The following is a 24,271-nucleotide window of genomic DNA, read 5'->3' as shown; positions in this document are numbered from 1 at the left end:
GTGTGCCAGCTGTGCCCAGGTGTGCCTCAGGTGTGTCCCAGGTGTGTTCATGACTATGCCCAGGTATGCCCAGGTGTGCCCCGGTGTGTTCAGGTGTTCTCCAGGTGTTCCCAGGTGTGTTCAGCAGTGTGCCCAGGTGTTCCCAGGTGTGCCCAGGTGTGCTCCCAGGTGTTCCCAGGTGTGCCCCCGGTGTGTTCACGACTATGCCCCGGTGTGCCCAGGTGTGTTCACGGGTGTGCCCCGGTGTGCCCAGGTGTGTTCACAGGTGTGCCCGGGTGTGCCCAGGTGTGTTCACGGGTGTCCCCAGGTGTGCCCAGGTGTGTTCACAGGTGTGCCTGGGTGTGCCCAGGTGTGTTCATGGGTGTGCCCAGGTGTGTTCAGGTGTGCTCACGGCTGTGCCCAGGTGTGCCCAGGTGTGTTCACAGGTGTGCCCAGGTGTGCCCAGGTGTGTTCACGGGTGTGCCCAGGTGTGTTCAGGTGTGTTCACGGGTGTCCCCAGGTGTGCCCGGGTGTGCCCAGGTGTGTTCACGGGTGTGCCCAGGTGTGTTCAGGTGTGCTCACGGCTGTGCCCAGGTGTGCCCAGGTGTGCCCCGGTGTGTTCAGGTGTTCTCCAGGTGTTCCCAGGTGTGTTCAGCAGTGTGCCCAGGTGTTCCCAGGTGTGCCCAGGTGTGTTCCCAGGTGTTCCCAGGTGTGCCCCGGGTGTGTTCACGACTATCACCCGGTGTGCCCAGGTGTGTTCACGGGTGTGCCCCGGTGTGCCCAGGTGTGTTCACGGGTGTGCCCGGGTGTGCCCAGGTGTGTTCACAGGTGTGCCCTGGTGTGCCCAGGTGTGTTCACGGGTGTCCCCAGGTGTGCCCAGGTGTGTTCACAGGTGTGCCCGGGTGTGCCCAGGTGTGTTCATGGGTGTGCCCAGGTGTGTTCAGGTGTGCTCACGGCTGTGCCCAGGTGTGCCCAGGTGTGTTCACAGGTGTGCCCGGGTGTGCCCGGGCGTGCCCGCTGTGGGCGGGGCCTCACCTCGATCAGGAAGTCGCCCATGCGCAGCCCCGCCCTCCAGGCCACGCCCCCTTCATCCACCGACTCCAGGTACTGCAGGGCCGGGAAGGCCGGGGTGGGCGTGAACTCCTCGATGGGGGTCTGCGCTGTGGGGGGGCGGGGGCCGGGCCCCAAAAATGCACAAATTCAACCCAAAAATCCCTCAAACCCCGAGAATCCCAAATTTCCAAAAAATCCCATTAAAAACCCCCCAAAAATCCCGTTTAAAATGGACCCAAAGCCACCCAGAATTGGGGGTGGGGGTGAACGCCTCGATGGGGTCTGCGCTGTGGGGGGACGGGGCCCCAAAAATGCACAGATTCAACCCAAAAATCCCCAAAATATCGAAAATCTAAAAATTCCCTGAAAAATCCCAGACATTCCCTGAAAAAATCCCAAAAAATCCCATTAAAATACAAAAAAAATCCCATAAAAATCCCATTGAAAAAAATCACATTGAAAATCCCCAAAATCCCATTTAAAAAAATCCCCAAATTCCCAGAAAAATAATTGTAAAAAATCCCCCAAAAAATCCCTTTAAAAATCCCATTAGAAATCCCCAAAATTCCTAAAAAAATCCCATTAAAAATCCCAAAAAATCCCATTAAAAATAAAAAAAAAATCCCATAAAAATTAAAAAAAATCCCATTAAAAATCCCATAAAAATAAAAAAAAAATCCCATAAAAATAAAAAAATATTTCATGTAAAATGCCAATAATTCCCAAATCCCATTTAAAAAAATCTCCAAAATCCCATTAAAAAATCCCCAAATTCCCAGAAAAATCCCATTAAAAATAACAAAAAATCCCATTAAAAATAAACAAAAAATCCCGTTAAAAATCTCATTTAAAAAATCCCAAATCCCCAGAAAAGTAATTTTTTAAATCCCCCAAAAAATCCCCAGAAAAATCTCGAAATCCCCCAAAAATCACCAGGAAAATCCCATTTTAAAATCCTATTAGAAATCCCAAAATTCCTAAAAAAAAACCCCCAAATCCCCAGAAAAATCCCATTAAAAAATCCCATTAAATATCCTCAAAATTACCCCCAAAATCCCATTTAAAAATCCCATAAAAATCCCAAAAAAACCCATAAAAAACCACAAAAAGTCCCCAGAAAAATTCCATTAAAAAATCCCATTAAAAATCCCCCAAATCACCCCAAAAATACCCAGAAAAATCCCAATAAAAATCCCAATAAAAATCCCAAAATCCCTAAAAAAATTCCACCAAAAAATCCCCAGAAAAATCTCATTTAAAAAATCCCATTAAAAGTCCCAAAATTCCACAAAATCTCCAAATCTGCAGACAAATTATTAAAAATTCCCAACATTCCCCCCAAAATACCTCAAAGATGTCCCAAAATTCCCCCTAAAAACCCAAATGCCCAAAATCCCCCAACCCCCCCAAAATCCCAAATCCCCCCAAAATTTTAATAAAATCCCAAAATCCTCCCCAAAAAAACCCAAAATCACCAAAATTCCCCCCAAAATTCCCCAAATTTCCCCAAAATCCCCAAAATTTCCCCCAAATCCCAAAATCCTCCCCAAAATTTCCCCAAAATCCTCCCCAAAATTATCAAAATTCCCCCAAAATTCCAAAATTTTTCCCCAAAAATTCCCCAAATCCCCCAAAGTTCTCCCACCACCCCCCCCCAAGGAGCATCTGGGGCCACCCAGGGACCCTCCCCCAATGTCCCCAATGTCCCCAGGTGTCCCCAATGTCCCCAGGTGTGTCCCCAGGTGTGTCCCCAATGTCCCCAATGTCCCCAGGTGCGTCTGTGTCTGTCCCCAATGTCCCCAGGTGTGTCCCCAATGTCCCCAGGTGTGTCTGTGGGTGTCCCCAGGTGTCCCCAATGTCCCCAGGTGTGTCCCCAGGTGTGTCTGTGTCTGTCCCCAATGTCCCCAGGTGTGTCCCCAGCTATCCCCAATGTCCCCAATGTCCCCAGGTGTCCCCAGGTGTGTCCCCCATGTCCCCAGGTGTGTCCCCCATGTCCCCAATGTCCCCAGGTGTGTCCCCCATGTCCCCAGTTGTGTCCCCAATGTCCCCAGGTGTCCCCAGGTGTGTCCCCAATGTCTCCAGGTGTGTCCCCCATGTCCCCAATGTCCCCAGGTGTGTCCCCAATGTCCCCCAGGTGTCCCCAGGTGTGTCCCCAGGTGTGTCCCCAGTGTCTCCAGGTGTCCCCAGGTGTGTCCCCAATGTCCCCAGGTGTCCCCAGGTGTGTCCCCCATGTCCCCAGGTGTGTCCCCCATGTCCCCAATGTCCCCAGGTGTGTCCCCAATGTCCCCCAGGTGTCCCCAGGTGTGTCCCCAATGTCCCCAGGTGTGTCCCCAATGTCCCCCAGGTGTCCCCAGGTGTCCCCAGGTGTGTCCCCAGGTGTGTCCCCAATGTCCCCCAGGTGTCCCCAGGTGTGTCCCCAATGTCTCCAGGTGTGTCCCCAGGTGTGTCCCCCAGGTGTGTCCCCAGTGTCCCCAGGTGTCCCCAGGTGTCCCCTCACCTTTGGCCCCCCTGAGCACGAAGCCGAAGCCCTCGCTGTCCTTCTTCTGCAGCAGCACCGTCTTCTCCTTGATGATGTAATCGCTGGGGACACCATGGGGGACATCATTGGGGACAGTGGGGACAGTGGGGACATTGGGGACATTGGGGACATTGGGGTGTTGGGGACATTGGGGACATTGGGGTGTTGGGGACAGTGGGGACAGTGGGGTGTTGGGGGTGTTGGGGACATTGGGGACATTTGGGGACAGTGGGAAAAAATGGGAGGGAAAAAGGAAAAACTGGGATTGGGGACATTGAAGGGATTTGGGGACATTTGGGGACATTTGGGGACATTGGGGACAATGGGGGGAAGATTGGGGACATTGGGAGTTTGGGGACATCATTGGGGACATTAGGGGGATTGGGGACATCATCAGGGACAGCACTGGGGACACTGGGGACAGTGCTGAGGACACTGAGGGGGCATTGGGGACATTGGGGGGACATTGGGGGGACATTGGGGGGACATTGGGGGGACATTGGGGGGACACAAAGGGGACAAGAGGGGACATTGGGATGTCCTGGGGGGGGGGGGGGACATGAGGGGACACCAGAGGGGACATTGGGGGGGGGGGGGGGGACACAAGGGGACATTGGAGGTCCCAGGAGGGATGGAGAGGACACGAGGGGACACTGGGGGGGACAGGAGGGGACACAAGGAGGGACATTGGGACACACGAGGGGACACAAGGAGGGACATGGGGGGACACTGAGGGTCCCAGGACGGTTGGGGGGACATTGAGGGGAACACAAGGGGTCCTGGGGGGACATAAAGGGACGTGAGGGGACACTGGGGGGACATGGGGGGGATGTGAGGGGACATTGAGGGGGGACATGGGGGGACGTTGGGGGGACACTGGGGGGACATTGGGGGGATGTGAGGGGACATTGAGGGGGGACATTGGGGGGACATTGGGGGGACACTGGGGGGGATGTGAGGGGACATTGAGGGGGGGACATTGAGGGGGGACATTGAGGGGGGACATGGGGGGACATTGGGGGGACACTGGGGGGACATTGGGGGGATGTGAGGGGACATTGAGGGGGGACATGGGGGGACATTGGGGGGACACTGGGGGGGATGTGAGGGGACGTTGAGGGGGGACATTGGGGGGACATTGGGGGGACATGGGGGGGACAGCAGGGGACACTGGGGTGTCCTGAGGGGGTCAAGAGGGCACATTGGGAGGACATAAAGGGACACAAGGGGACACTGGGGGGACACTGAGGGGACACTGGGGGGGTCCCCATGGGGACACCGAGGTGGGGGTGGCACCGATAGTGGGGGGACCCTGCTGGGGACAGGAACTGGGGGGGGGGTCCCGGTGCTGGGGGGGCCCGGGGGTGACACCAAAGGGACACTGGGGGGGTCCTGGGGACATTGGGGGGTCCTGGGGACATTGGGGGGGTGACAGCAGGACCCTGCTGGGGACACGGGGGGTGGAATTGGGGGGGGTCCCGGTTCCAGAGGGGGGGTCCCCGGGGGGTGACACCGATATTGGGGGTCCCTGCTGGGGACAGGAGATGGGGACAGGGCTGGGATGGATTTGGGGGGTGGTCCCAGCCCTGAGGGGGGGTCCCGGGGGGGTGACACCGGTACTGAGGGGACCCTGCTGGGGACAGGAGATGGGGACAGGGCTGGGCTGGATCTGGGGGGGGGTCCCAGAGGGGGTGACACCGATACTGAGGGGACCCTGCTGGGGACAGGGCTGGGATGGATTTGGGGGGGGGGGTCCCGGGGGGGTGACACCGATATTGGGGGTCCCTGCTGGGGACCGGGCTGGGATGGATTTGGGGGGGGGTCCCAGAGGGGGGTGACACCGATATTGGGGGTCCCTGCTGGGGACAGGAGATGGGGACCGGGCTGGGCTGGATCTGGGGGGGGTCCCGGTGCCAGCCGGGGGTCCCGGTGCCCGGTGCCCGGTTTCGGGGGGGGGTCCCGTACCTGTAGATGTACCAGACGCTGCGGCGGGGGGGTCCCAGCAGGGGCCAGCTGGAGGAGAGCGCGGGGGGCGCGGCAGGGGGAGGGGGCGCGGCGCGCGGGGAGGGGGCGCGGCGGGACATGGCGGGCGCGGCGTGGGGAGGGGGCGCGGCCGCATCGCCCCCCGCCCGCGATGGGCAGCGGGGCCCGGGCCGGGAGCGGCGCCGGGAGCGGCTCCGGGAGCGGCTCTAGGACCCGGCGGAGCGGCGGCACCGGGGACGGAGGCCGGGGAGGGACAGCGGGGAGCGGCGGGGAGGGGGGACGGGCACGGGGGTTACTGGGGAGGGGGCGCGGGGGGACAGGAGAGGATTGGGGGACGGACACGGGGATTACTGGGGAGGGGGCGCGGGAGGGACAGCGGGGGGACAGGGTGAGGATTGGGGGACGGGCACGGGGATTACTGGGGAGGGGGCGCGGGAGGAGACAGGAGAGGGGGGACGGGCACGGGGGTTACTGGGGAGGGGGCGTTGGGGGACAGCGGGAATTGGTGGGGAGGGGGGATGGACACGGGGGTTACTGGGGAGGGGGCGCGGGGGGACAGGAGAGGGGGGACGGGCACGGGGGTTACTGGGGAGGGGGCGCGGGAGGAGACAGGAGAGGGGGGACGGACACGGGGGTTACTGGGGAGGGGGCGCGGGAGGAGACAGGAGAGGGGGGACGGGCACGGGGGTTACTGGGGAGGGGGCGCGGGAGGAGACAGGAGAGGGGGGACGGGCACGGGGGTTACTGGGGAGGGGGCGTTGGGGGACAGCGGGAATTGGTGGGGAGGGGGGATGGACACGGGGGTTACTGGGGAGGGGGCGCGGGGGGACAGGAGAGGGGGGACGGGCACGGGGGTTACTGGGGAGGGGGCGCGGGAGGAGACAGGAGAGGGGGGACGGACACGGGGGTTACTGGGGAGGGGGCGCGGGAGGAGACAGGAGAGGGGGGACGGGCACGGGGGTTACTGGGGAGGGGGCGTTGGGGGACAGCGGGAATTGGTGGGGAGGGGGGATGGACACGGGGGTTACTGGGGAGGGGGCGCGGGAGGAGACAGGAGAGGGGGGACGGGCACGGGGGTTACTGGGGAGGGGGCGCGGGAGGGACAGCGGGGGGACAGGGTGAGGATTGGGGGACGGACACGGGGACAGTGGGGACAAGGAGGGGATGGGGGGACAGCGAGGAATAACTGGGGAGGGGGCGCGGGGGGGACAGCGGGGATGGGGGGGCAGCGGGGAATCGGTGGGGAGGGGGGACGGACACGGGGATTACTGGGGAGGGGGCGCGGGGGGGACAGCGGGGACCAGTACGGCACCAGTATGGCACCAGTACGGCACCAGTACAGCTCCCAGTATGGCACCAGTACAGCTCCCAGTACAACTCCCAGTATGGCACCAGTACGGCACCAGTATGGCACCAGTATGGCACCAGTATGGCACCAGTATAACTCCAGTACAGAACCAGTACAGCTCCCAGTATGGCACCAGTATGGCACCACTACAGAACCAGTACAGCACCATTACAGCTCCCAGTACAACTCCCAGTATGGCACCAGTACAGCTCCCAGTATGGCACCAGTACAGCTCCAGTACAGCACCAGTACGGCACCAGTATGGCACCAGTATGGCACCATTACAGCTCCCAGTACGGCACCAGTACGGCACCAGTATGGCACCAGTACGGCACCAGTACAGCACCAGTACGGCACCAGTACAGCTTCAAATCAGCCCCAAACCAACCCCAAAACAGCCCCAAAACGGCCCCAAAATTACCCTGAAAGGGGCCCCAAATCTGCCTCAAAACTGCCCCAAGAGTGCCAAAGATCAGCCCCAAAAATGCCCCGAATCAGATCCAAAACTGCCCCAAATTAACCCCAAAACTGCCCCAAATTAACCCCAAAACTGCCTCAAAAGTGCCACAAACTGACCCCAAAACTGCCACAAATCTGCCCCCGCCCCCAGAACTGCCCCAAACCAACCTCAACACTGCCACAAGCCGACCCAAAACTGCCACAAAAACGCCTCAAAAACGCCCCCAAAATGTCCCGAAATGGCTCCAAAACCGCCCCAAATCAGATCCAAAACTGCCAAAAATCGACCCCAAAAATGTCCCAAAATGTCCCAAAACGGCTCCAAAACTGCCCCCGGCCCCAAAAGTGCCCCAAAAGTGCCACAAATCGACCCTAAAACTGCCACAAAAATTTCCCAAAACGGCTCCAAATCGACCTCAAAAATGCCCCCAAAATGTCCCAAAACGGCTCTAAATTGCCATAAATCGACCCCAAAATTGCCCCAAATTTGCCTCCAACCCCAAATCTGCCCCCGACTCCAAAAGTGCCTCAAAACTGCCCCAAATTGACCCCAAAAATGTCCCAAATATGCCCTGAAACGGCTCCAAAATGGCTCCAAATTACCCCAAAACTGCCCCAAATTTGCCCCAGACCCCATAACTGCCCCCCGGCCCCCCAAAATCATCAAAATGCCCCAAACTCACCCCAAATCCTCGGGCCCCATGGGTGCCCCAAATCAGATCCAAAAATGCCACAAATTAACCCCAAAAATGCCCCCAAAATGTCCCAAAACGGCTCCAAATCAAACCCAGAACTGCCACAAATCGACCCCAAAAATGTCCCAACAATGTCCCAAAACGGCTCCAAACTGACCTCAAAAATGCCCCCAAAAATGTCCCAAAATAGCTCCAAACTGCCCCAAACCAACGCCAAAAGTGCCCCAAAACTGCCAAAAATCGACCCCAAAAACGTCCCAAAACCGTTCAGAAACGGCTCCAAAACGGCTCCAAATTGCCCCAAACTGACCCTAAAACTGCCCTAAATCAATCTCAAAACCGCCAAAAATTCAACCCTAAAAATGCCCCAAAAATGCCCCAAAACGGCCCCAAATCGACCTCAAAATGCCCCAAAACGGCTCAAAATCGGCCCCAAATCGACCTCAAAATGCCCCAAAAATGCCCCAAATCGGCCCCAAATCGACCTCAAAATGCCCCAAAAATGCCCCGAAACGGCTCCAAATCGCCCCCAAAACTGCCCAAAGCCGCCCCAAATGTGCCCCCGGCCCCAGAGCTGCCCCCCAAAGGCCCCGAAAGCCCCAAAAAGCCCCGAACTCACCCCAAATCCTCGGGCCCCATGGGCGCCCCCGCGGCCGCCGCGGCCCCGAACGCCGATGGGGGGGGGGAGGGGGAGGGGGAGGGGCGGGGCCGGGGGGGTCCCAAAGGGGGGGGGGAGGGGGGGGAGGGGACATGGGGGGGGGAGGGGACATTTGGGGGGGGGAGGGGTCATTTATTTTTTTCGGGGGGGGGGGGAGGGGTCCCAAACTGAACCGGGACAGGTCCCGGGGGGGCCCCTCCCCCACCCCAGAGCCCCTCCCCCACCCCCGAGCCCCTCCCCCACCCCCGAGCCCCTCCCCCATTGAGGGGGGGGGAGTTTTGGGGGGATTCGATAGAAATTTCGGAGGATTTACGTGAAATTTGGGGGGATTTGGGGAGAAATTTTGGGGCGGTTTGGGGGATTTTGGGGAGATTTCGGGGGGCTTTGGGGGGGTTTGGGGAGATTTCGGGGGGGTTCGAGCGAAATTTCGGAGGATTTACGTGAAATTTGGGGGGGGTTTGGGGCGAAATTCTGGGGGCATTTGGGGCGGTTTGGGGGATTTTGGGGGGGTTTGGGGGATTTTGGGGGATTTTGGGGAGATTTTTGGGGGCTTTGGGGGATTTTGGGGAGATTTCGGGGGGCTTTGGGGGGGTTCGAGCGAAATTTCGGAGGATTTCCGTGAAATTTGGGGGGGATTTGGGGAGAAATTCTGGGGGCATTTGGGGCGGTTTGGGGGATTTCGGGGAGATTTCGGGGGGGTTTGGGGGATTTTGGGGAGATTTTGGGGGGCTTTGGGGGGGTTTGGGGAGATTTTGGGGGGGTTCGGGGGGGTTTGACCGAAATTTTGGAGGATTTCCGTGAAATTTGGGGGATTTTAGTGGGATTTGGGGGGGGGGGGTTGGGGTGAATTTGAAGGGGATTTTGGGGGCATTGGGGAATTTTGGGGGCATTGGGGAATTTTGGGGGCATTGGGGAATTTTAGGGGGATTTGGGAATTTTAGGGGGATTTGGGGGCATTTGGGGGGATTTTGGTGAATTTGAGGGGATTTCAGGGGGATTTTGGGCGAAATTTTGGGGGGATTTTGGGGGCGATTTGGGGGATTGGGGGGATTTTGGGAATTTTGGGAGAAATTTTGGGGGTTTAGGGGGATTTGGGGGGGATTTGGGGGGTTTGGGGTGAATTTGAAGGGGATTTTGGGGGGATTGGGGAAATTTGGGGGGATTTTGGGAGAAGTTTTGGGGGGTTTGGGGGATTTAGGGGGGATTCGGGGTGTATTTTAGGGGGGTTTGGGGAGATTTTGGGGGGATTTTGGGGGATTTGGGGGATTTTAGGGAGATTGTGGGGGTTTGGGATGAATTTTAGGCAGATTTGGGGAGATTTTGGGGGTTTGGGGGGGATTTGGGTGCAATTTGTGGGATTTCGGGGGGATCTTGGGGGATTTTAGGAGGAATTTGGGGAATTTGGGGGATTTCAGGAGGAATTTGGGGAATTTGGGGGAGATTTGGGGGGATTTCAGGGGGATTTTGTGGATGTTGGGGGGATTTGGGGAATTTTGGAGGATTTAGGTGGAATTTGGGGGGTTTAGGGGAAATTTGGGGGGATTTTGGGGGATTTGGGGAGATTTTGGGGAGATTTTGGGGGGTTTTGAGGAGCTTTAGTGAAAATTTGGGGAATTTAGAGGGATTTGAGGGAGTTTGGGGGGATTCTGGAAGAATTTGGGGGAAGTTTTGGGATATTTGGGGGTGGTTTAGGACGATTGGAGATAATTTTGGGGCGATTTGGGGAATTTAGGGGGCACTTGGGGGGTTTAGGGGGGATTTAATGGAAGTTTAGGGGGGATTTGGGGGCATTCGGAGGCATTTTGGGGCGATGCAGGTGGAATTTGGGGGATTTTGGGGGATTTGGGGGAATTTGGAGGATTTAGGAGAAGTTTGGGGAGGATTTGGGGGGATTTGGGGGATCTGGGGGGGATTTGAGTGGATTTGGATCAAAATTTGGGGGACTGGGGTGAAATTTGGAAGATTTAGGGAAAATTTGGGGGATTTTGGGGGATCTGGGGTGGATTTTAGGGCCATTTCATGGAAATTAGGGAAATTTTGGGGGGATTTGGGGAAATTTGTGAGATTTTAGGGGGCACTTGGGGGGATTTAGGTGGAATTTGGGGGATTTAGGTGGAATTTGGGGATTTTAGAGTAACTTATGGGGGATTTGGGGGAGATTTGGGAGGAATTGATGGGATTTTGGGAAATTTGGGGGGATTGTGGGGGGATTTCGGAGGAATTTGGGGGATTTAGGAGGAATTTGGGGGATTTGGGGGGATTTTTTGATGTTTTTGGGGTCCCAGTGCTCTCAGGTGACTCCAGGGAAGATTTTGGGGATTTTTTGGGGGTTTTGGGGTTTTCTTGAGGATTTTTTGGGAGTTTTTGGGGTCCCACCAGGATCAGGTAAATCCAGGGAAGGTTTTGGGGTTTTTTGGGCTTTTGGGATTTTTTTTGAGGATTTTTTTGGGGGTTTTTGGGGTCCCAGTGGTGTTGGATGAATCCAGGGGAGGTTTTGGGGTTTTTTTGGACCTTTTTGGGGGAATTTTTTGCATTTTTTGGGGGGATTTTTTGCGGTTTTTGGGGTCCCACCAGGATCAGGTCAATCCAGTGAGGTTTTGGGGGGGTTGGGGGAATTTTTGGGGCTTTTTTGAGGATTTTTTGGGGTTTTTGGGGTCCCACCAGGCTCAAGTCAATCCAGGGAAGATTTTTGGGTTTTTCTGGGGTTTTTGGGGCTTTTGGGGTTTTTTGGGGGGAATTTTTGGTTTTTTTTTCCAGGATTTTTGGGGGTTTTGGGGTCCCAGTGGTCTCAGGTAAGCCCAGGGAAGATTTTTGGGATTTTTTGGGGTTTTTGGGGTTGGGGTCTCACCTGGGGGCGTCGAAGCTGTCGTAGGATCCCACGGTGTAGTGGCGGAACAGACGCTTGGCTTTGTCGCTGCGCGACTCTGCGCGGTTTGGGGCACTTTTGGCCTTTTTGGGCTTTTGGGGCTTTTTTGGGGTTTTTGGGGTCAGAGGAGTTTGGGGGTTTTTTTGGGTTTTTGGGGTCAGAGGAGTTTGGGGTTTTGGGGGTTTTGGGGGTTTTTTTGGGGTTTTTGGGGTCAGAGGGGTTTGGGGTTTTTTGGGTTTTTTTTGGGTTTTTTTTGGGGGGTTTTTGGGGTCAGAGGGGTTTGGGGTTTTTGGGGTTTTTTTGGGGTTTTTGGGGTCAGAGGGGTTTGGGGTTTTTGGGGTTTTTTTGGGGTTTTTTGTGTCAGAGGGGTTTGGGGTTTTTTGGGCTTTTTTGGGGTTTTTTTGGGGATTTTGGGGTCAGAGGGGTTTGGGGTTTTTGGGGGTTTTTTGGGGTTTTTTTGGGGTTTTTTGTGTCAGAGGGGTTTGGGGTTTTTTGGGGTTTTTTTGGGTTTTTTTGGGGTTTTTGGGGTCAGAGGGGTTTGGGGTTTTTTGGAGTTTTTTGGGGTTTTTGGGGTCAGAGGAGTTTGGGGTTTTTTTGGGGTTTTTTTGGGGTTTTTTTGGGGTTTTTCAGGTCAGAGGGGTTTGGGGTTTTTGGGGTTTTTTTTTGGGTTTTTTTGGGGTTTTTTTTTGGGTTTTTTGGGGGGTTTTTGGGGTCAGAGGGGTTTGGGTTTTTTTGGGGGTTTTGGGTTTTTTTGGGGGTTTTTGGGGTCAGAGGGGTTTGGGGTTTTTTTGGGTTTTTTGGGGTTTTTGGGGTCAGAGGGGTTTGGGGTTTTTTGGGGGTTTTGGGATTTTTTGGGGTTCTTGGGGTCGGGGCAGGGGTTTTTGGGGTCAGGTTGGGTTTTTGGGGTCCATGCAGGGTTCCTGTTGGGTTTTTGGGGTACCTGTTTGGGTTTTTGGGGTCCCAGAAGGGATTTTTGGGGTCCGTGCAGAGTTTTTAGGGGTTTTTAGGGTCCCTGTTGGGTTTTTTGGGCCCCTGTTGGATTTTGGGGGTTCAGGAAGGGGTTTTTCGGGGTTTTTCGGGGTTTTTGGGGTACCTGTTGGGATTTTGGGGTCCCTGTTGGGTTTTTGGGGGTCAGGAAGGGGTTTTTAGGGGTTTTTGGGGTTCAGGAAGGGGTTTTTATGAGTTTTTCGGGGTTTTTAGGGGGTTTTGGGGCCCCTGTTGGTTTTTTGGGGTTCAGGAAGGGGTTTTTAGGGGATTTTGGTGTTCAGGAAGGGGTTTTTAGGGTTCAGGAAGGGGTTTTTCAGGGTTTTTCGGGTTTTTTAGGGGTTTTTGGGGTACCTGTCGGGTTTTTGGGGTTCAGGAAGGGGTTTTTAGGGGTTTTTGGGGTTCAGGAAGGGGTTTTTTGGGGTTTTTAGGGGTTTTTGGGTACCTGTTGGGTTTTTGGGGTTCAGGAAGGGGTTTTTCAGGGTTTTTCAGGGTTTTTCGGGGTTTTTCGGGGTTTTTCGGGGTTTTTGGGGGTTTTGGGTACCTGTTTTCCCCTCGGGGGTGCGGGGCGGCACCTCCTCCACGCACTCGGACGGGAACCAGCCGACCCTGCCCCGGGCCTGGCCCTCCCAGAATCCGCCCTCGCCCACGCTCAGCACTGCGGGGAGCCCCAGCGTCAGAGACGCCCCAAAACCCACGAGAAACCCCCAAAAACCCCCATCCAAAAATCCCAAAAAAACACCCAGAAACACCCAAAAAACCCCAAAAATCCCCCCCAAAAATTCCACCCAAAAAACCCCAAAAAAACCCCAGAATCCGCCCTCGCCCACGCCCGGCACTGCGGGGAACCCCAGCGTCAGAGACGCCCCAAAAACGCCCAAATAAACCCAAACCCCCCCCCCAAAAACCGCAAAAATCCCCCCCCAAAAACCCCAAAATCCCCCAAATAAACCCAAAAATCCCCATCCAAAAAAATCCCAAAAAATCCCTCCCAAAAACCCCAAAATCCCCCAAATAAACCCCAAAATCCCCCAAATAAACCCAAAAATCCCCATCCAAAAAAATCCCAAACCCCCCCCCAAAAACCGCAAAAATCCCCCCCCAAAAACCCCCAAATAAACCCAAAAATCCCCATCAAAAAAAATCCCAAAAAATCCCCCCCAAAAACCCCAAAATCCCCCAAATAAACCCCAAAACTCACCCAGAGACCCCAAATCCCAAAATCCACCCCAAAAATGAGAAACCCACCCCCCAAAAAAAACAAAAAAAAAAACAAAAAAACCCAAAAAAACCCCCAAAAAATGCCCCCAAATTTTCCCCTTTTTGGAGTTTTTTTGAGGGCATTTTGAGGAAGAATCCCAGAATTTTTTTGGATTTTTTTTGGGATGGGTCCCTGGGATTTTTTGGGGTGGAATCCCAGAATTTCGGGGTTTTTTTGGACAGGATTTTGAGGAGGAATCACAGAATTTTTTGGGGGGTTTTTCTGGGGGGAATTTTGAGGAGGAATCCTGGGGTTTTGGGGGTTTTTTTGGGGGTTTTTTAGGGGATTTTGAGGAATAATCCCAGAATTTTTTGGGGGATTTTTTTAAGGGGAATTTTGAGGAGAAATCCCAGAATTTTTGGGGGGTTTTTTGGGGGGGAATTTTGAGGAGGAATCCTGGGATTTTTGGGGTTTTTTTGGGGTTTTTTTTTAGGGGATTTTGAGGAGGAATCCCAGAATTTTTTGGGGGGGAATTTTAAGGAGGAATCCTGGGATTTTTGGGTTTTTTTGGGGGGGGTTTTAGGGGATTTTGAGGAATAATCCCAGAATTTTTTGGGGGTTTTTTTGAAGGAGAATTTTGAGGAGGAATCCTGGGATTTTTGGGGTCTTTTTGGGGGGTTTTTTTGGGGGTTTTTTAAGAGGATTTAGAGGAGGAATCCTGGGATTTTTGGGGGGTTTTTTTGGAGGGGAATTTTGAGGAGGAATCCTGGGATTTTTAGGGTTTTTTTGGAGGGGAATTTTGAGGAGAAATCCTGAGAATTTTTGGGGGTTTTTGGGGTTTTGTTTTTTTTTTTTTTTTTTCAGGTTTTTGGGGTTTTGACCCACCCTTGATGCGCTCTCCCTTGCTGAGGCTGAGCTCGCCCTCGCCCTGCGCCTGGTAGGGCCTCACAGCCAGGAAGGTTCTCCCGGGCACGGCCGAGTAAAGTTTCCTCTTCACGCCCCGGGAGCCCAGAGTGCCCCCAGGGGTCCCCCCCGGGCCGGGGTCCCGGCTGAGGCCGCTGGAGCTGGGGGGGAACGGGACGGGGGGCCAGGGCGTCAGGGGCATCAAAACTGCGGCTCCCGGCCCCCCAAATCCACTCCGGACCCCCCAAAACCGCCCCAAACCCCACCCAGAGGCCTCCTCCTCGTACCTGGACCATCCTTGGGGCTCCTCCAGGTGCCTTTTCCAGGGGTCCCAGCCCCCCAAATCCCCCCCAAACCTCCCTTAAACACTCCCAAATCCCACCCAAACCTCCCTCAGAACCCCCCAAATCCCCCCCAACCCTCCCTTAAACACTCCCAAATCCCACCCAAACGCCATCAGAAGGCCCCAAATCCCCCCCAAACCTCCCTTAAACCCCACACACACACTCCCAAATCCCACCCAAACCTCATCAGAACACCCAAAATCCCCCCCAAACCTCCCTTAAACCCCACACACACTCCCAAATCCCACCCAAACCTCCCTCAGAACCCCCCAAACCTCCCTTAAACCCCCCACACACACTCGCAAATCCCACCCAAACGCCATCAGAAGCCCCCGAATCCCCCCCAAACCTCCCTTAAACACTCCCAAATCCCATCCAAACCCCATCAGAACCCCCCAAATCCCCCCCAAACCTCCCTTAAACACTCCCAAATCCCACCCAAACGCCATCAGAACCCCCCGAATCCCCCCAAACCTCCCTTAAACACTCCCAAATCCCATCCAAACCCCATCAGAACCCCCCAAATCCCCCCCAAACCTCCCTTAAACACTCCCAAATCCCACCCAAACCTCATCAGAACCCCCCAAATCCCCCCCAAACCTCCCTTAAACACTCCCAAATCCCACCCAAACGCCATCAGAACCCCCCGAATCCCCCCAAAATCCCGCGTCCCCTACCCGGGCCTGCCCCGCGGCTCCTCCGGGAGCCCCCCCCCACACCGGGACCATCCTTGAGGCTCCTCTGGGTTCCATTCCAAGGGGTCCCGAGCCCCCAAATCCCCCCCAAACCCTCTCAGCCCCCCCAAATCCACTCCAGACACCCCCAAAATCCTCTCTGGATCCCCCAAAATCACCCCTCAGGTACCTGGGCCTGCCCCGGGGCTGCCCCCGCGGCTCCTCCGGGCGCCGGCCCCGGGACGGGGAGCGGGCCCGAGCCCCGCCGAGCACCCCCAAATCCCCCCGAGCACCCCCAAATCCCCCCGAACACCCCCAGAATCCCCCAAATCGCACCCCAGCCCCCCCCCCAAATCCCCTCAAATCCACTCTGGACCCCCCAAAATCCCGTCCAGACCCCCCAAATTTCCCCCTCAGGTACCTGGGCCTGCCCCGGGGCTGCCTCCGGGTGCCTTTTCCAGGCGTCCCAGCCCCCCCAAAACCCCCTCAGACCTCCTCAAAACCCCCCAAACCCCCTCAAATGCCCCCAAAATCCACTCAGGACCCCCCAAATACCCCCCAAATCCCCTCAGAACTCCCCCAAAATCCTGCCCAGACCCCCCCCCAAATCCCCTGCCCCGTACCTGGGCCTGCCCCGGGGCTCCTCCAGCTGCCTTTTCAAGGGATCCCAGCCCCACAAAAGTCTCCCAAATCCCCCCAAAACCTCCCCACGTCCACTCTGGACCCCCCCAAGCCTCGCCTAAACCCCCCCAAAACTGCTCCAAACCCCCCCCCCCAGACCCCCCAAATTTGCCCCCCTCAGGTACCTGGGCCTGCCCCGGGGCTGCCTCCGCGGCTCCTCCGGGTGCCTTTTCCAGGGGCCCCACTCCCCAAAATACCCTCCAGACCCCCATAAATCTCCCCAAATCCCTCCAAAACCACTCTGGACCCCCCAAAATCCACTCAGGACCCTTCCCCAAATCCCCTGCCCCGTACCTGGGCCTGCCCCGGGGCTGCCTCCGCGGCTCCTCCGGGTGCCGGCCCCGGGACGGGGAGCGGGCCCGAGCCCCCCGGGGGGAGCTGGAGCTGCGCAGGGTCCCCGAGGGGGGTCTGGGGGCCGGGGGGGCTCCGGGGGGACCCCTCAGCACCCACTCGGGCAGGGCCCCCCCCCCGGTGTCGCTGTTGGCCCTGAGGAGGCGCTGGGGCGGCAGGAGCGGCCCGCGGAGCGGCTCCCGGCGGCGGCCCGCGAACTGCGGGCTCTCCTGGAACGGAACTGGGGGGGAAATTTGGGATTTTTGGGGAAATTTGAGGGGTTTGGGGATGATCTGGGGTGGTTTTGGGCAGGTTTGGGGGGGTTTTAGGGGCCATTTTGGGGCGGCAGGAGCGGCCCGCGGAGCGGCTCCCGGCGGCGGCCCGCGGACTGCGGGCTCTTCTGGAACGGAACTGGGGGGGAAATTCGGCATTTTGGGGCATTTGGAGAGGATTTCGGGGGATTTAGAGAGGATTTGGGGAGGTTTGGGGAGGATTTAGGGGGTTTAGGGGCCATTTTGGGGCGGCAGGAGCGGCCCGCGGAGCGGCTCCCGGCGGCGGCCCGCGGACTGCGGGCTCTTCTGGAACGGAACTGGGGGGGAAATTCGGGATTTTTGGGGAATTTTGGGGAAATTTGAGGGGTTTGGGGATGATCTGGGGTGGTTTTGGCCAGGTTTGGGGAGGGTTTAGGGCGTTTAGGGGCCATTTGGGGTGGGGGATTTAGGCGGGGGTTTTGAGGCGGGTTTGGGAATTGAGGGCTCTCCTGGAACGGAACTGGGGGAGATTTTGGGGGATTTTGGGGATTTTTGGGGATTTCGGGGAACTGGGGGACGTTTGGGGAGGATTTGGGTGGATTTTGGAGGAGATTTGGGAATTAATTTGAGGGGATTTGGGGGGGATTTGGGGGGGATTTGGGGGAAGGAAGGGCCCGACCCCCCAAGTTCCTCCCATCCGCTCCCCATGCCTGAATCCCCCCCGATGTCCCAAATCCCTCCAGTGTCCCCAATGTCCCCAATGATGTCCCCGTGTCTCCAACACCCCCAATGTCCCCAAGGTCCCCCCCCGATGACGTCCCCAGTGTTCCCGATCCCCCCCCGATGTCCCCAAATGTCCCCGTTATCCCCAATGCCCCCAATGATGTCCCCAATGTCCCCAAGCCCCCCAATGTCCCCAATGTTCTCATTGTCCCCAATGTCCCCAATACCCCCAGTGCCCCAATGTCCCCAAGGCCCCAAATGTCCCCATTGTCCCCAATGTTCTCATTGTCCCCAATGTCCCCAACATCCCCAATGCCCCCAGTGTCCCCAATGTCCCAAATCCCCCCAGTGTCCCCAGTGTCCCCCCAGTGTCCCCAGTGTCCCCCCAGTGTCCCCAGGGCTCACCCACGTCGCTGTCCCGGTGGTTCTTGATGAGCTCCCCCAGCTCGAAGTTCCCGGCGATGACGGCCACCTGTGAGGGGACATTGGGGACAGCGGGGGACATTGGGGACAGTGGGGACAGCGGGGGACATTGGGGACAATGGGGACAGCGGGGGACAATGGGGACAGCGGGGGACAGGAGGGGACAGTGGGGACAGAGGGACGGGGATGGGGATAAAAAGGGGACAAAGGGACAAAGATGGGACACTCACATGGGGGGGTCACCCCCTCCACAGTGTCCCCAATGTCCCCAGGGTGCGTCCCCAATGTCCCCAGGGTGCGTCCCCAATGTCCCCAGGGTCCCCAGTTTCAGAGTGTGTCCCCAGTGTCACCTGCAACGGGGTCTACCCCAGTGTCCACAGTGATGTCCCCAGTGTCCCCCGTGTCACCTGGAACGGCACCTGTCCCCAGTGTCCCCATGTCCCCAACGTCCCCCAGTGTCCCTGATGTCACCTGGAACGGGGTCTGCCCCCCTGTGTCCCCAGTGTCCCCAATGTCCCCATGTCCCCAGTGTCCTCGGTGTCCCCGGTGTCCTCAGAACAGTGTCGCTCTGCAGTGTCCCCAGTTTCAGGTTGTGTCCCCAGTGTCCTCAGGAGCAGGGAGTGTCCCCAGTGTCCCCAGTGTCCCCAGTGATGTCCCCAGTGTCCCCAGTGTCACCTGGAACGGTGTCTGTCCCCAGTGTCCCCAGTGATGTCCCCAGTGATGTCCCCAGTGATGTCCCCAGTGTCCCCAGTGTCACCTGGAACGGCGTCTGCCCGCTGTTGTTCTTCACCTCCTTGTTGGCCCCTCGGTACAGCAGGATCCGGGCACAGCTCTCCTGGGGGGACACCGGTGGCACCAAATGGCACCAAGGTGACACCAAATGGCACCAGAGTGTCGCCAACATGGCACCAATGTGGCACCAATGTGGCACCAAGGTCCCCAATCCCCCATATCCCCAGTGCCCCCAATGTCCCCAACGCCCCTGATGTCCCCAGTCCCCCCAACCCCCTCAATGTCCCCAGGGTGTCCCCAGTGTCCCCAATGATGTCCCCAAGGTGCCACCTTGTTGTAGAGGGCGCAGATGTGCAGCGCCGTGTTGCCGGACACATTCTGTGTCCCTGTGTCCCCATTGTCCCCAACACCCCCAATGTCCCCAACGTCCCCAACGTCGCCAATCCCCCCATTGTCCCCAGATGTCCCCGATGTCCCCAGTGTCCCCAATGATGTCCCCAGTGTCCCCAATGATGTCCCCAAGGTGCCACCTTGTTGTAGAGGGCGCAGATGTGCAGCGCCGTGTTGCCGGACACATTCTGTGTCCCTGTGTCCCCAATGTCCCCAGTGTCCCCGATGTCCCCATTCCCCCCAGTGTCCCCAATGTCCCCAGTGATGTCCCCAAGGTGCCACCTTGTTGTAGAGGGCGCAGATGTGCAGCGCCGTGTTGCCGGACGCGTTCTGTGCCGCCGCCTCGGCGCCGTAGAACAGCAAATGCTCCAAGTGCTGCGAGTGGCCGTGCTGGCACGCCTGGGGACACGGGGACATCAGCGGGGACAAAGGGGACACCGGGGACATCGGGGACAAAGGGGACATTGGGGACCTTGGGGACATTGGGGACCTCGGGGACCTTGGGGACACTGGGGTGGACATCAGAGACATTGGAGGATTGGTGACATTGGGGTCATTGTGGGGACATTGGGGACATCAGGGGGTGTCGGGGACATTGGAGGTGTTGGGGATATTGGAGGGATTGGGGACATCGGGGACGTTGGGGACAATGGATTGAATGGGGGCTTGGGGACATTGTGGGGACACCGGGGACATTGGGGGCACTGGGGACATTGGGGGGACTTGGGGGGGACATTGGGAGGGATTAGGGACATCAGGGGGATGGGGGACATTGGGGACATCGGGGGGGTTGAGGGCATTGGGCACATTGGGGACACTGGATTGAATGGGGGCTTGGGGACATTGTGGGGACACTGGTGGGATTGGGGACATCAGGGACATTGGGGACATTGTGGGGGGATTGGGGACATGGGGGACAATGGGGACACTGAGGACATCAAGGAGATTTGAGGGGCTTGGGGATATTGGGGGAACATTGAGGTCAATGTGGGGACATTGGGGACTTTGGGGACATTGGATGGGGACATCAGGGACATTGGGGACGTTGGGAACATTGTGGGGCTTGAGGGGATTGGGGACATTGGGACACAGGACATTGGGGGATTGGGGACATTGGGGACACTGGATTGAATGGGAGCTTGGGGACATTGTGGGGACACTGGTGGGATTGGGGACATCAGGGACATTGGGGACATTGAATGGATTGGGGGCTTGGGGACATTGTGGGGACATTGAGGGGATTGGGGGTGTTGGGGACATTGTGGGGACACTGAGGAAATATTGGGGACATTTGGGACATTGGGGACGGGGATGATGGGGCAACCCAGTGACACAGTGATGCGTCAGAGTGACAGACACGGTGACATCTGCCACTGGCACGGTGACACAGTGACAGAGTGACACGGCGACAGTGACAGGGTGACAGCAGGGTTGGGTGACACCGTGACAGGGTGACAGAAGGACAGGGTGACACAGTGACAGGTGACAATGACAGGGCTGTCACCCGGTGTGTCTCCTGCCAGCCGTTCTCGTCGGCCGTGCCGATGTGACACAGGGTGACACAGTGACACAGTGACACAGGGATGGGATAACGGGGTGACACAGTGACACAGTGACACAGTGACAGGGTGACACGGTGACAGGTGACAATGACAGGGCTGTCACCCGGTGTATCTCCTGCCAGCCGTTCTCGTCGGCCGTGCCGATGTGACACAGGGGGACACAGGGATGGGATAACGGGGTGACACAGTGACACAGGGATGGGATAACGGGGTGACACAGTGACACAGTGACACAGTGACACGGTGACAATGACACAGGTGTCCCCTCACCTGGTGTGTCTCCTGCCAGCCGTTCTCGTCGGCCGTGCCGATGTGACACAGGGTGACACAGGGATGGGATAACGGGGTGACACAGTGACACAGTGACAGGGTGACACGGTGACAGGTGACAATGACAGGGCTGTCACCTGGTGTATCTCCTGCCAGCCGTTCTCGTCGGCCGTGCCGATGTGACACAGGGGGACACAGGGATGGGATAACGGGGTGACACAGTGACACAGTGACAGGTGACAATGACACGGCTGTCCCCTCACCTGGTGTATCTCCTGCCAGCCGTTCTCGTCGGCCGTGCCGATGTGACACAGGGTGACACAGTGACGGGATAATGGGGTGACACAGTGACACAGGGATGGGATAACGGGGTGACACAGTGACACAGTGACAGGTGACAATGACAATGACACGGGTGTCCCCTCACCTGGTGTATCTCCTGCCAGCCGTTCTCGTCGGCCGTGCCGATGTGCGCGCGGTTGTAGAGCAGCAGCTCGCAGCACCGCGGGTCCCCCCCCACCATGGCCGTGTGGTACAGGGGGGTCAGGCCCCGCCGGTCCTTGTAGTTGGGGGACCCGCCCAGGTCCAGCAGCGCCTGCGGGGACAGTGGGGACACCGGTGGGACACGCTGGGGACGCGCCTTGGGACACCCTGTGACATCCCTGGGACTCCTCGGGGACATCTCCAGACCGCCCCGCGGCACCCACGGGTGCCCCCCCCTTTATTTGGGGACCCGCCCAGGTCCAGCAGCGCCCGCGGGTGACGTGGGGACGTCGGTGGGACACGCTGGTGACACCCACAGAGCCCCTGGTGACACCCCCAGACCCCCAGGTGACACCCACAGGACACACAGCAGTGTCACCCCCGCTCGACCCTTTATTGGGGACACCTGTAGGTGACACGGGGACACCTGAGGGACCCCTTGGTGACATCCTTGGGACCTGCCTGTGACACCCATGGACCCCCCATGGCACCCACGGGTGTCACCGCCACTTGTCCCTTTATTTGGGGACCCCCCAGGTCCAGCAGCGCCTGCGGGTGACAATGGGGACACCGGTGGGACCCCTTGGTGACATCCCCAGACCCCCAGGTGACATCCTTGGGACACCCTGTGGCACCCACGGGTGTCACCCCCTTTATTTGGGGACACCCGAGGTCCAGCAGCGCCTGCAGGTGACAATGGGGGCACCGGTGGGACCCTCAGGTGACACCCTTGGGACCCCTTGGTGACATCCCCAGACCCCCCATGGCACCCATAGGGTGTCCACCCCATGTCCCCAGGTGTGCCCAGGTGCGTCCAGGTGTGCCCAGGTGTGCTGTGGCTGTGCCCAGGTGTGTGCCCAGGTGTGCCCAGGTGTGCCCAGGTGTGCTGTGGCTGTGCCCAGGTGTGCCCAGGTGTGCCCAGGTGTGCTGTGGCTGTGCCCAGGTGTGCCCAGGTGTGCCCAGGTGTGCCCAGGTGTGCTGTGGCTCTGCCCAGGTGTGCCCAGGTGTGCCCAGGTGTGCCCAGGTGTGCTGTGGCTGTGCCCAGGTGTGTGCCCAGGTGTGTGCCCAGGTGTGCGCAGGTGCGCGCTCACCAGCAGGGCGGGGTATCTCCGCGTGCACACCGCCCGGTGCAGCGCCCGCACTGTGCCACCCCCGTGTCCCTGTGTGTGCCCAGGTGTGCCCAGGTGTGTGCCCAGGTGTGCGCAGGTGCGCGCTCACCAGCAGGGCGGGGTATCTCCGCGTGCACACCGCCCGGTGCAGCGCCGTGGCGCCGTCGCGGGCGCGGAAGTCCAGGTGGGCCCCGCCCAGGCAGAGCAGGCGGATGATCTCAACCTCGCCCGGGCCCTCGCGCTGGGCGGCCAGCGTCAGCGGCGTCTCTGGGGACAGCGGGGACAGTGGGGACACCGGGGGGCATTGGGGACACTGGGGACACTGGGGACAGCGGGGACACTGGGGGGGCATTGGGGACACTGGGGACACTGGGGGGCATTGGGGACATTGGGGACATTGGGGACAGTGGGGACATTGGGGGACATCAGGGGGCATTGGGGACACTGGGGACATTGGGGACAGTGGGGACAGTGGGGACATTGGGGGGCATTGGGGACATTGGGGACAGTGGGGACATTGGGGACATTGGGGACATTGGGGACACTGGGGACACCGGGGGGCATTGGGGACAGTGGGGACACCGGGGACACTGGGGGGCATTGGGGACACTGGGGGACATTGGGGACATCAGGGGGCATTGGGGACACTGGGGGCATTGGGGACATTGGGGACAGTGGGGACATTGGGGGGCATTGGGGACACTGGGGGTGGTTTGGGCTGAATTTTTGGGACGATTCCGGGGTGACTTTGGGGGTGATTTTGGGGCGATTTTTGGCGGTTTTGGGGCTCACCCCCCGAGTCGGAGTCGTGGTTGTTGGGGTCCCTGGGGGTGATTTTGGGGCAATTTTTGGGGTGATTTTGGGGTGGTTTGGGCTGAATTTTTGGGACGATTCTGGGGTGACTTTGGGGGTGATTTTGGGGCGATTTTTGGCGGTTTTGGCGCTCACCCCCCGAGTCGGAGTCGTGGTAGTTGGGGTCCAGCCCCCGCTCCAGCAGCCGCGCCACCTTCTCGGCCGAGCCGTGCTGGACGTAATCCAGAAACTTCCGCAGCCCCGTCTGGGGACAGCGTTGGGGACAGCGTTGGGGACATCGGTGGGGACACAGGGGGACATTGGGGACAATGGGGACAATGCCAGTATTGGGGACACTTGGGGACATCGGGGATCTTGGGCACATCAATGGGGGCATTGGGGACATCATTGGGGACGTCGGGGACATCAGTGGGGACATCAGTGGGGACATCGGGGACATTGGGGACAATGCCAATATTGGGGACATTTGGGGACATCGGGGACATCATTTGGGACGTCGGGGACATTGGGGACGTCGGGGACATCAGTGGGGACATTGGGGACGTTGAGAAAAAATAGGAAAAATTGGAAAAAATGGGACTGGGAACATTTGGGGACATTGGGGACACTCAGGGGACATTGGGGACATTTTGGGGACATTTTGGGGACATTGGAGGGATTGGGACATTGAGAGGACGTTTGGGACATTTTGGGGCTTTGGCGACATTGGGGGACATTTGGGGAAATTTGGGAGATTTGGGGACGTTGGAACATTTTGGGGACATTTTCAAGACATTTCGGGACATTTTGGGGACATTTGGGGACGTTTAGGGGGAATTTGGGAACATTTGGGGACATTT

The 24,271-nt window shown here is 58.1% G+C and overlaps 1 protein-coding gene across 1 annotated transcript in view; it reads right to left on the bottom strand.

Moving 5' to 3' along the window:
* Positions 1-24,271, bottom strand: part of SHANK1 (SH3 and multiple ankyrin repeat domains 1) — a 41,309-nt gene that overhangs the window by 13,378 nt on the left and 3,660 nt on the right. The window contains 14 exon segments of the mRNA XM_058822721.1: positions 1,015-1,139; positions 3,530-3,612; positions 5,516-5,739; positions 6,006-6,171; positions 11,542-11,617; positions 13,088-13,201; positions 14,630-14,808; positions 16,641-16,917; positions 18,056-18,122; positions 18,831-18,908; positions 19,478-19,594; positions 21,455-21,622; positions 22,729-22,886; positions 23,568-23,676. Coding sequence (XP_058678704.1) covers positions 1,015-1,139; positions 3,530-3,612; positions 5,516-5,739; positions 6,006-6,171; positions 11,542-11,617; positions 13,088-13,201; positions 14,630-14,808; positions 16,641-16,917; positions 18,056-18,122; positions 18,831-18,908; positions 19,478-19,594; positions 21,455-21,622; positions 22,729-22,886; positions 23,568-23,676 — 1,941 coding nt within the window.

The sequence above is a fragment of the Ammospiza caudacuta genome, chromosome 34 (genome assembly GCF_027887145.1).
Source record: "Ammospiza caudacuta isolate bAmmCau1 chromosome 34, bAmmCau1.pri, whole genome shotgun sequence".
Taxonomy (NCBI): Eukaryota; Metazoa; Chordata; class Aves; order Passeriformes; family Passerellidae; genus Ammospiza; species Ammospiza caudacuta.
The sequence above is the reverse complement of the archived record's forward strand: the minus strand, read 5'-3'. Positions and strand labels throughout refer to the sequence as shown.